Source organism: Lissotriton helveticus, chromosome 10 (genome assembly GCF_964261635.1).
Source record: "Lissotriton helveticus chromosome 10, aLisHel1.1, whole genome shotgun sequence".
NCBI classification, from domain to species: Eukaryota; Metazoa; Chordata; class Amphibia; order Caudata; family Salamandridae; genus Lissotriton; species Lissotriton helveticus.
Genome location: NC_136071.1, coordinates 7,507,460 through 7,520,154, shown reverse-complemented (window position 1 = coordinate 7,520,154; position 12,695 = coordinate 7,507,460). Strand labels below are relative to the sequence as shown.

Genomic DNA, 12,695 nt, shown 5'->3' with positions numbered 1-12,695 from the left:
AAAATGACCTGGACTGTCCCTAGGCGGGACAGGAACTGCTTCTTCGAGCAGACCTTTTCTGGTTCTTAACTGGCGTAACTTCGTGAACAGAGGCATAACTAAGACTGGAATCTGGACACAATACAATACACGATAAACACAATAATAACTTTAAGAAAAACAAATCACTCATACCACGACATTGAAAACACATGAAATAACATTTAAAATAACAGTTCGGACAGAATGTTACCTGAAATACTGAAAACAGAACACATGAATTTCTCGAGAACAGAACTTACTGGAACAGAAACTTACTAGAATGACTAGATGCACTGCTAAAACAGTACGAAACTTACCGGTCCCATAAAGAGACACGTCAGGACCCGCATCCACCTAGGTGGACACTTCGTGTTGGATCTGTGTACCCAAACCCACGGACCAGAGACAAATTACTTTGACCCTGTCTAGATACTACCCCAGCAACGGTACTCACCGGGCAGCAAGAACGGAAGGCCTCGGACTGGACTGGACTGCTACGACGACGGACGGACGAACTTCGGACTTCAGTTACAGGTGGGCCTCCGGATACCTCGGACCTTGGACTCTCGGCTTGGGCTCTGGTCGGGACTCGCCGCGTTCCTCCACCGCCTCGTCTGGACGCTGGACCGCAACCTCCGTGGGCCTGAGGGATACTTGAAGCAGAAATATCTGCACGTGCACGGTATGGTTCCGTCACGGCTGCAGAGGATCAGGGGGCCTGCGTGGCTTCTCCGGCGCGTGGGGAAAGGGCAAGTCCCTGTTCGGGCGCCATTATGTGGTAAATAAATAATTAATTACCGGATCTATTTTTCGGGATACTCATATAAACAGATAGCTCAATAAATAAGAGTCAAGATTCGAGGTAGCTGGAGTGTACAGGCTTTAATCAGGCATAAAAGGACAGGAACAGGACAGCCTGCATGGGAATGGGATGGCAGCTGCCGGGGGCAGGATCTGGGAATTGGCAAAAAGGCCACTTTTAATAACAGTGCACAATATTTATAGTTAAACAAATAGATTGCATTCAATACAGTAGGCGTAGCAGTAGGCGGAGTTTGTAGCAGTCGCGAAAGATAAGGCATAAAGTGGGTGTAACAAGAGGTGTGTACAGGGCGTATACATGGACATGTGATGCAAACGTAACAGAATATGTCATAAACGGGGCGGAAACATGGAGGGGGCTACCTGAGCAGCTGGGACCTCTAACCTAGTGGTGCGCGCAAATGGGCAATGACGTGTTACCAGGGAGAACTGGGGGCTATGACTTCTGCACTAGAAGAGGAGACGAAAGTCTGGAGGGTCAGAGCGACATGTACCTAGGCATATCTAGTATCTGGTGTTTATAGTACATGTTGATAGAATCCAAAAGTTATCAGGGTAAAGGCTAACAGACATTAAGACTGGTGCATGCATTATTCTACATGTAGTACGTGTGCTAGGAATATTCTATGAATATGAATACAGTATTTCTCTTACATGGAGACATAAAGGCTAGACCATGACGGAAACTATTGATGCGATTCAGTAGCTTAGGAATGCAGAGAAGGAGGGCTGGACTGATAACTAGAATCATAACATACTCTTGGCAGACTGGGAGGCAGAGCCAGGCCGAGCCGGGCACTGCGAGGCATGAAAGTAAGTGAAGGGTCAGGGATACAGGTGGGGGCTGTATCGCTCCTTGGAGAGTGTTCAGGAGACAGGAGCTGAATCTGAGTCCGGGCCCTTTTGAGGCCTAGAAACGGGGACAATTCAATGAATTAACGTGCACACTGTAAAACGTGGCAACGTAGCTTTACATAGGCCTGATATTCGTTATATTCACGAAAACGGGAAACTGGCATACTAGAGATGGACACAACTGTAATTGCGTCTTTAATCGATCAGAGGGGAATACATGCATATCGATCATGCACATATGACATAACATGGGGAACACGTAGGCACATATGACATGGCAAAATTTACTTTTCCACAGAAGGGGGGGGCACACTAAACTAAGGAATAGTATAATTTACTATTCTAACACCTTCCCTACTGTTGTACACGCTGGAATTGGAATAGTAAATTATACCATTCCTTGGTTTAGTGTGCCCCCCTACAGCAAGTCATAGAAACGTCTTGCGATGTAATGGCTAGCGTTGTAACAACGCGGTCGTTGTAACGACCGCTTTGTAATTGCATGCGTTGTAGTGCATGCGATGTAACATCACATATTCGTCACCACCCTCCTTGTCTTTGGCAGAGGCCGTGCACCAGAGTAAACTAGGAGTGACGACTGAGTTGACTATAAACCCACAGTTTGTTCCCTGCCGTCACCACGGGAAACAGTGTTTACATCGCATGCGCTACAATGCATGCGATTACAGCGCGGTCGTTACAACGACTGTGTTGTTACAACACAAGCCATTACATCGCAAGTTGTTTCTATGACTGGCTGAAGGGGGGGGCACACTAAACTAAGGAATAGTATAATTTACTATTCTAACACCTTCCCTACTGTTGTACACGCTGGAATTGGAATAGTAAATTATACCATTCCTTGGTTTAGTGTGCCCCCCCTACAGCAAGTCATAGAAACGACTTGTGATGTAATGGCTAGCGTTGTAACAACGCGGTCGTTGTAACGACCGCTTTGTAATTGCATGCGTTGTAGTGCATGCGATGTAACATCACATATTCGTCACCACCCTCCTTGTCTTTGGCAGAGGCCGTGCACCAGAGTAAACTAGGAGTGACGACTGAGTTGACTATAAACCCACAGTTTGTTCCCTGCCGTCACCACGGGAAACAGTGTTTACATCGCATGCGCTACAATGCATGCGATTACAGCGCGGTCGTTACAACGACCGTGTTGTTACAACACAAGCCATTACATCGCAGGTTGTTTCTATGACTGGCTGAAGGGGGGGGCACACTAAACTAAGGAATAGTATAATTTACTATTCTAACACCTTCCCTACTGTTGTACACGCTGGAATTGGAATAGTAAATTATACCATTCCTTGGTTTAGTGTGCCCCCCCTACAGCAAGTCATAGAAACGACTTGCGATGTAATGGCTAGCGTTGTAACAACGCGGTCGTTGTAACGACCGCTTTGTAATTGCATGCGTTGTAGCGCATGCGATGTAACATCACATATTCGTCACCACCCTCCTTGTCTTTGGCAGAGGCCGTGCACCAGAGTAAACTAGGGGTGACGAGTGAGTTGACTATGAGCCCACAGTTTGTTCCCTGTTGTCACCACACTCCTTGTCTTTGGCAGAGGCCCTGCACCAGAGTAACCGCATGCTGCGCGAACGCTACAGCGAGTTTGTGCACTTCCAGGCCAACCAGAAGGAAGAGCGGGAGTTCCTCATGCAGAAGTTCTCAGAAGCGCGTCAGACTGTGGAGAAGCTGCGTGCGGAGAGGGCCAGCCTGCGGGCGCAGTGGGATGAGCACTCCAAAGTGCCGACGAAAGGTCCAAAGCAGGTAAAGCTGTGCGTACGGGAGGCGATGCGCCCCGACAATACTGGGGTGATTAAACCAAGTGTCTATCCCTGTGCCACTCAGTGATGGACTAAAACATGGTTCAAAATGCTGCTGCTTACTCACTCTCCGCTGTCCTGTTTACAGACGTGTGTTGCGATGAGAGAGACTGCTGGGATTCCGTGCACAAATGATGAGAACGGGACAGGGCAGACAGCCGAAGCTTCTTTGGTAAGATGCTGCACACGCACAAAGTTGAATTTAGTGAGTCAACCGTAAGTCCTTTTGCACCCCCTGGAAGTCCCACACTGAGTCCACATCACTGGGAACAAGGCAAGGAAAGGTGCTGCTCTCGTGAGCTGGGCTTTAGACATAAAAAGTGACCAAAAGGCAAGTTCTTAGGCAGTGTGCTTGCCTGGAGAAAGGCGTTTTTATTCCCTTCTCAATAAAATTGATCATCGTATGTGGACACAATTGTAGAGCAATAAATCTAGTCACGGCCCACCACCAATGTAGTCTACAGACTTGTACAGATCTGGATTCCAATATTTAGTCAGGCTGCACTTCTGCACCAGCTCAGCTCTTAGCAGTACATATATAACCCAAAGTGTAGGATGTTGGCTCTTTATATAGTGTATCAAAAAGAGGTATATCGTGCAGAGAGTCCAGGTATTCCTCACTAGTAGATAGGGGCTTGCTCTAGCGCTCCCAGGCTCTCTTCTAGTGGGTAGTGTGGTCGAGCAGCCTAAGGCCTGTCGGAGAGGAGTGTTAGACATATGTTGCACACGAGTCAATTCGGAGATCCGCACCAACTTACAAAAACCGCACGTATCTGTATATATCTTTAGGCACCAAGATCATCAAATTGGGTTTGTAGATTTCGAGGTATGAATTTTCACAGCTTTTAAAAATCAACACAGTACAGTTTCAGTAGCGGTAATATTATCCTTTGGAAGAAAGACATATACTGCATTCAGGTACTACACCGCGACTCATGGGACCGATCTCCTGGACTTTAGTCGAATGGCAGCACTAACGGGTCACCTTGGGTAGCACTGGGGCGGCCGGGTGCCGCGGTGCTTTTCAGGCTCTGGTTCCACGTGCAAGTGTACGGGGATCGATCCGGTCACAAAGAGGCTGTAAACTTGGAATGGGGGACCAGTCCGGCTGAACAAACAAGGGGGGTTCAGTTCTCAAGCTGCTCGGGGGCGTAGGGGCACCGTTAGTCCTCTTCTCCTTGGGGCGGGGGGGGGGCGGGTACAGAGGTGTCTGGAGGAGTCTGGTTTTCACCACAGGAAACACTTTTGGTAGATTGGGGCCTGCAGAAAGAGGCTGCATGCGGCATCAGAGAGTCCACTCTTGGCAAACCCCAGGTGGGTTTAGTCTCTGGAGGGTTCGGGGACCACGCTGGCATGGTTGGCCCACTTCGACTCGAGCTAGGAGACACTGGTACGGTGGTGCTCTCCAGTGTCGGGTTTGCAGCACTCCGGAGTCCCTTCAGTTCTTCTGGGGTGCCGGGTGGATGCAGGGGAGCAGATCCGCTACTCCACAGGACTTCCTGAGTCTTGAGTGAAGGGCAGGTAGTCTTCCCAGGCTTTTGAAGGCACAGACAGCTGCAGGACGAGTCATCTTTGTCGCGCTTGTCCGGGACAACAAACAGGCTGCATGGTTGGCGCCAAGTCAGTTGCTGATCCTCTGTTCTTGCATTTGCAGCTCTTCAGGGTCCTCCTTCTTTCAGGTTGGCAGGATCTGATTTCCTGGTGCCAGGGGCTCCCCTAAATACTAGATTTAGGGGCGTTAGTGGAGTGTAGGGTAGTAGCCAATGGGCTACTTACTGCTAGGGTCACTACGCCCCCTATATGACCACTTCCTGGGGGAAGTGGGCATACCCCTGTCCCAAGTTCCTAATTCTGCCATCACCAAGATAGCAGACTTCTAATGTTCGCATCCAAACCCGGTAGCTCACCTTGGGAGTGAAACTAGCCTGGCGGTGAACACGCTTCTCCGACTACTAATTTTCCTGCCCGTCTGTGTGCCAAATTGGCCCTCGCCAGGGGGGGTTGACATCCCCACACCTCTAAGAGAAGCCAGAATCGCATAACAAAGGCGGTGCTGGGCTCTTTGAAGCTCCCTGCCTTGGAATGATCATTTACGTGTCATCTCACGGTAGGGGGTGTAAAACACCCTCTGCCGGAGCAGGCTTTGTTCCTGACCTCTTGAGAGCTAGGGCTCTCGCCCTTGAGGGTCTGACACTCGTCTATGGTGGCAGGCTGGCCAGAACCATTCAGCCAGCACACCAGTGGCTGGTAGGTTTTCAGGCAGCATCTCTAAGGTGCCCTCTGGGTGCATGTATTAATAAATCCATCCCAGGAATCACTGGGGGTTTATAATACAAGATGTTTGATACCAAACATCTTTGGTTTCAGTGAAGCCATCATGTAGCTGGGGAACTCGTTTTTGACCAGTGTCCAGCACATGTACTTAAAATGGCTTCCCTGGTCACTTGCAGCAATTGAACTGACCAGTACGGGGCATATCTGCTCATGCTGAAATATCCACACTTGTGGTATAGTGCACTCTGCCTTAAGGCTGACTTACCTGCTGTGCATGCAGCATCTGCAGGCATGGCACACAGGGCTAGGTGCCATGTCGTGTTTTCACTCTTGTCTGCATCAAGACTCGCAGCCTGCAATGGCAGCCTTTCATGGGTTTGCATGGGTTACTGCTGCCCTTAGGGACCCTCTTCAGTACCTTGGGCCCTAGGTTGCAGGGTTACTAGGGAATTGCAGAGGATTCCAAAGGTCTTGCCAATTGGGGAAACAATTGTAAAATGTAAAAAATTTAAATCCAGTATTTGTAAAGCGCAGAGATACCCATGGATGTCCCGGCGCTGGGGGCTGTTGGGAAAATTAAGGGAGCTATTGCCCAGAGTCACATGGTGCTGGGCTGAGCTGCCACCGGCGCCGAGGATCGAACCGTGATCCCAAGCGTCCGGCGTCAGTCGCCCTGGCCGTTGCGCCACACCTCTTCCCAATTGTACAGTTTAAGGAAATATATCTGGCATTGGGGACCTGGACAGCAGGAACCCAGTTCACTTTCTGTCAAAAAAAAAAAAAAATACCAGACAAAAAGTGTGGGTGCCTATGTCCAGAAGGGGTACTTTCCTACACAAATCATATGATTGGGAAGGATTGATTTGCAGCTACTAGCCAGTAAAGTCACCAATCAGGGATCCGCTCTAAATATACTCCGACCACCAGAACAGCTGCAAAAGGCAGGGCCTGAGGACCAGTCTGCACTGAGAAAGCCGAACAATAAACACAACCATCTAGGAGCATGAGATCGCTGCCCTCAGCTGGTGTGGAAGCAAGACAAAGATGAAGGAGCACAATCCAGCATCGCCCTCGTCTTGGTGCTGCAAAGACTGTTTCTTGATTCATCACTATTTTTCTCCTCCTTTTCCTTCTCCCCCTCCTCCTCCCCCTCCCCGGACACCTCCTTGCACCTTCCCTTCATCGTGCCTGATCAGTGCAGATCATACCTCTTCATCCCTATTCCTTTAAGTCCCCTGGTCTTGGCTCGCTCCCTGTCACTCCTCAGTGCTCTTCTCTCCCCTGCACCCCCTTTCCTGTCTGACTCCTGCGATCCTTTTAACTATGAGTTTCTACTCATAACCTTGAGATAAACCAAGAAAAGCAGGTGTCTCGCCAACTTGTGTGGCCAGAGTTCTGATCCTGAACTGTAATGTAGTGTTTAAACCGCACGCGCTACAAGGATGGTTGAGATTGCAGCTGTGGACCGCGCTACACACTGCTTCCCTTCAGAGCGAAGTAGCAGCATCAGTGTTTGTTTTGCAGTGATTAGCTTTCAGTAGCTGGTGGCGAGGTTTCGATTACTTGCTGGATTCAAACGGCAGGAGTGCGGATGGTTCACCTGCATCCTCAGTCTGCCTCCGGACCCGTCACCCAAAGAGGGAAGAATCGCTCTGTTGGTGCAGGGTGTCTAGGACAAGTACTGAAGCCTGCTAATCCTTTTGTTGCTGGCCAGTGACCCTGGGCACCTTGATACCCCCAGATGACCCACAAGGGTGGTAGGCCTGTAACTCCTTAACTCACCGGTCGAAGTCAAAATATTCCAGTGGGAGAAGGGGCACCCGCGTGGACAGCACCACCTATTGCTGCACATAGGGCGAGTAAGGACAAAGCTGGAAAATTCACAAGCCCTGGGGAAGAGACGGGGAATGGTCAAATGGTAACTTCTTTCGAACCACTGGTTAGCATTTTGATTCTGGTTAAGTCCTGTAACCAGAGTGATCTCCTGCATCTACCCAGCCAAATCCCAAGTCTAGGGGTGCCTCGAACTCTGAGGAGGATCGGACCTGCTCCACGTCCTTCTTTGGCACCGGTGTCTGCTTCTCCTGGACTGTTATTTGGCTCCAGGTTAGGACGTCACCACTAGTTCCTCTTTAACCAGTAAACTCACTCAGCAATGACGCACGGCACAGATTATTTCCATGCAAGTCTCAGACATGATGGAGACCTAAAGACCAAGTTATGGGAGACTGCACACACTTCGACGGGAGGGAGCTGGTAGACCATCCCTCCTTAGGGGTACAAGTGAGAGAACTTCCACCCCGGCTAACGATTGATGCTCCCAACACAGTGTGTCGACTGTGACCTGCGTAGAGAGGCAGGAGCCTCTTCCTGAAACAGAGAGGTGCACGTTGGGTAAACCCACTCGACATCCCAGCTCAGGTCAAATGCCCCAGGTCCCTTGAAATGGAGAATTGTTAATGGTCTCACTTGATTCTCCAGCTCATTGAGGGAAAACCCTAGGGTTAGCTAGAAAAAGTCTGAGCAGGCAGCACGGCTCTCCGTGCGCTGCACTTCATCCCAGCACTAGTAGATCACTTATTACAGGGCTGTGCACAGTGATGTGTATATGTGGATCTGAATTTTGACCATATTTTTGTTACGCAGAAACCCCATAACAGGACAATTGTGCAAAATTGATTTGTAATAAAAAAAAAATACCAGTAGTGAGAGAACCGATTTATTAATGCAACTAGTTAATTTGTGATGCACACATCCGAATCGTGCAAAATAACGAATCCCGAGTTGGGGAGAAGTATGTCTGCCGAGCTACAGGTTCCCAGTCCATTATGCACCCCTCCATCGCCAGCACCTACCCGCACACCATCTCCGAACCACCTACTGTTCCACAAAACACCGATGGCTGATTGAGGCGAAGTAAAAATGATGCACTACTTAAAGTGAAAAGAAGCACAAAGGGCTGATGGAGTTGTTTCTCCAATACTGTCTAAGCTTTGTGTTTTTATATGGTTCCTTCTGCAGCATCTTGTGCTGAGGAAATGATGCCAGAGTCCCCTCTTAATCAGGTTGGACACCGTCCGTCTGGTTCATACTCTGCTTATTTTGTCTCTAGAGTCAGTATTGCACTGATCGCTTAGAGAAAAGTAGGGTTGATTTTGAAAGTAAACCGAGATGATAATGTTGACAGCTAATCACGCAAAGAACTGCAGTAAGAGGTGTGTATCTTGGGTCTTGCCTAGGCAGCGCTAGCACCATCTCTCCGAGGCATGCTGTATTCAGAATATGGGCTTTAAAAGCTCTGCCCATTTTCAGGGACTGCCCCTGTTACATGTGTTGTTACCCGGAGCTTGTGAGCACTATTTCTTTCTTTAACCTGGACCACTCGAGACCAGTGCTTGTGGTTTACAGAGCTCTGTTGTAAACAGGTCTGTAAATCTTGCTCTTATCTTGCCACATTTGCTGTGCATTCAAGGACTGAGGTCTGTTTTGGCTGCAGCGGCCTCCTTCAGCCTCCTGCTTTTGAAACGCACGGCCTGGCGTGCCCGTCCCTAGCATCCTGTACTATGTGTGCCTGTGTAGCTGTGCACTACACTTTTGTCTGTTTTCACATCATTAGTGAACCGGTATGTTGTAGTGAAAGGCTTACCTGTCCCTGGCATTCTGAAAAATCCACCGTTTAGTCTTGCTCCTAAACGCTGACAAAAATCTCCTCTCTGTCTTTGATAAAATGAAGACTTCATCTTTATTCATTTGTTTATTCTTAACCTCATGCATGCTCGTGACAGAACCGCTCCGTCAGGAGCCTCGGGTGGGCTGTGCTGGTGACGGAGCGGTTCCATCCCGGCCCGGCCGCCGCGCCTGGGCGGCGTGTTCTATTGAGCAGGCGGGGCCGTGACGGAACCACTCCGTCACAAGCACAGCTCACCTGAGGCTCGTGACGGAGCGGTTCCGTCACGAGCATGCAAGCACCGCGCGGCCCCCCTAGCGCTACTGCAGAATTGCCGCCGCAGCGAAGGGGTTAAATACAAACAAAAATTACCTGCGAAAAATTAAAGCAATTTGGGTTGAACATCTCTTTGCTAATTTCCATATTTGCTGTTTCAAAATAGTAGAGAAAGCTTGTTTGCTCCATTTCTTTTCTCGTAAAAAAATCAGCAGTGTCATTAATGATGCAGCCACTTTCATCTGTCCATCAAACCGTGACTGAGCAAACATTTTTGAACCCCTTGCATTTGTATTAATTTTCTCTGAAATGTATTATTAACCTGTCTTGACTTGTGCCCTCAAGAGCTAAAAAAAAAGACGGAGCTCGTGCATGCTTCGTGCGCTGTATAACCATGATAAATAAATGTATGAATGTCAACTCATCAATAAGAAATACAAATATCTAGTGTTTGTTTTCTGAGCACAAGTATACAACCATTTGCAATGCAAGAAGTCTCGCGTTTTGTCAGTTTCTCTGGGTGTCTCTCCACGCTGTTTGATGTTGTGATCTATCGTTACCGGATCGTGTTTCTGTTCTCTTTTGTCTGGGTGTCTCTCCTCACTGTTGATGTTGTGGTCTTGTGTTCACTGACCGTGTGTCTGTACTCTTTTGTCTGGGTGTCTCTCCACCCTGTTTCATGTTGTGGTCTATTGTTACCGGATCGTGTTTCTGTACTCTTTTCTCTGGGTGTCTCTCCACGCTGTTTGATGTTGTGGTCTATTGTTACCGGATCGTGTTTCTGTACTCTTTTCTCTGGGTGTCTCTCCACGCTGTTTGATGTTGTGGTCTATTGTTACCGGATCGTGTTTCTGTTCTCTTTTGTCTGGGTGTCTCTCCTCACTGTTGATGTTGTGGTCTTGTGTTCACTGACCGTGTGTCTGTACTCTTTTGTCTGGGTGTCTCTCCTCACTGTTTGTTGTGGTCTATTGTTACCGGATCGTGTTTCTGTACTCTTTTCTCTGGGTGTCTCTCCACGCTGTTTGTTGTTGTCTATTGTTACCTGATCGTGTTTCTGTACTCTTTTGTCTGGGTGTCTCTTCACGCTGTTTGTTGTGGTCTATTGTTACCTGATCGTGTTTCTGTACTCTTTTGTCTGGGTTTCTCTTCACGCTGTTTGTTGTGGTCTATTGTTACCTGATCGTGTTTCTGTACTCTTTTCTCTGGGTGTCTCTCCACGCTGTTTGATGTTGTGGTCTATTGTTACCTGATCGTGTTTCTGTACTCTTTTCTCTGGGTGTCTCTCCACGCTGTTTGATGTTGTGGTCTATTGTTACCGGATCGTGTTTCTGTACTCTTTTGTCTGGGTGTCTCTCCTCACTGTTGATGTTGTGGTCTTGTGTTCACTGACCGTGTGTCTGTACTCTTTTGTCTGGGTGTCTCTCCACCCTGTTTCATGTTGTGGTCTATTGTTACCGGATCGTGTTTCTGTACTCTTTTCTCTGGGTGTCTCTCCACGCTGTTTGATGTTGTGGTCTATTGTTACCGGATCGTGTTTCTGTACTCTTTTCTCTGGGTGTCTCTCCACGCTGTTTGATGTTGTGGTCTATTGTTACCGGATCGTGTTTCTGTTCTCTTTTGTCTGGGTGTCTCTCCTCACTGTTGATGTTGTGGTCTTGTGTTCACTGACCGTGTGTCTGTACTCTTTTCTCTGGGTGTCTCTCCACCCTGTTTCATGTTGTGGTCTATTGTTACCGGATCGTGTTTCTGTACTCTTTTCTCTGGGTGTCTCTCCACACTGTTTGATGTTGTGGTCTATTGTTACCGGATCGTGTTTCTGTACTCTTTTCTCTGGGTGTCTCTCCACCCTGTTTCATGTTGTGGTCTATTGTTACCGGATCGTGTTTCTGTACTCTTTTCTCTGGGTGTCTCTCCACCCTGTTTCATGTTGTGGTCTATTGTTACCGGATCGTGTTTCTGTACTCTTTTCTCTGGGTGTCTCTCCACGCTGTTTGATGTTGTGGTCTATTGTTACCGGATCGTGTTTCTGTACTCTTTTGTCTGGGTGTCTCTCCACCCTGTTTCATGTTGTGGTCTATTGTTACCGGATCGTGTTTCTGTACTCTTTTCTCTGGGTGTCTCTCCACCCTGTTTCATGTTGTGGTCTATTGTTACCGGATCGTGTTTCTGTACTCTTTTCTCTGGGTGTCTCTCCACACTGTTTGATGTTGTGGTCTATTGTTACCGGATCGTGTTTCTGTACTCTTTCGTCTGGGTGTCTCACCACGCTGTTTGATCTATTGTTACCGGATCGTATTTCTGTACTCTTTTGTCTGGGTGTCTCTCCACGCTGTTTGTTGTGGTCTTGTGTTCACTGACAGTGTTTCTCTACTCTTTTGTCTGGTGGATCTCATTTTGCCTGAGAATATTTTTTGATCCTTGGGCGCTCAGGGGCTGACTCTCTCGGTTTTATTCTAAATCAGTAGTTTCTGTGATAATCATTGATTTTCTGGTCATGTTCTTATTTCTGGTTGTAGTTTAGCTCTCCTCTTACCACGATGTCTTTGGCATTTGGAGTGACTGGTGGCTGGTTCTCCCTGTCCATGAACTGTTCATTGATTGGTAAAGACCTTGGTTATTACTGACTCATTGGCAATGTTCATGTATTTAGTTGTACTGTAGATTTGTCTTGTCCGGTTGTCTTTGGCACCTGGACTTGATTGTTATCTGCTTGTCCTTGCTCTTAGAGTGTTGATCGCTCGCGGTAATATTGTGCCATGTAGTAGCATTCTCTGTAAGCATTCTTACATAAGAGCTCCCTTCTCAGGATGTCTGTGGGGCGTGGACTGATTGCTAATTCCTGGGGTCATCGTTGGGTTACTGCCCACAGTTTGAAAACTGTGCGAATTAAAGTGAGGAAAAATGTGACTAAGCTGTGGAACACCAAGATGAA

At 48.1% G+C, this 12,695-nt stretch overlaps 1 protein-coding gene across 7 annotated transcripts in view; it reads left to right on the top strand.

Moving 5' to 3' along the window:
* Window positions 1-12,695, top strand: part of IKBKG (inhibitor of nuclear factor kappa B kinase regulatory subunit gamma) — a 147,879-nt gene that overhangs the window by 36,404 nt on the left and 98,780 nt on the right. For all 7 annotated transcript variants that reach the window (XM_078664530.1, XM_078664527.1, XM_078664531.1 and 4 more), the window contains exons 3-4: window positions 3,285-3,490; window positions 3,635-3,718. In XM_078664530.1, the coding sequence (XP_078520656.1) occupies window positions 3,285-3,490; window positions 3,635-3,718 (290 nt within the window). The remainder of the gene's footprint in view (window positions 1-3,284; window positions 3,491-3,634; window positions 3,719-12,695) is intronic.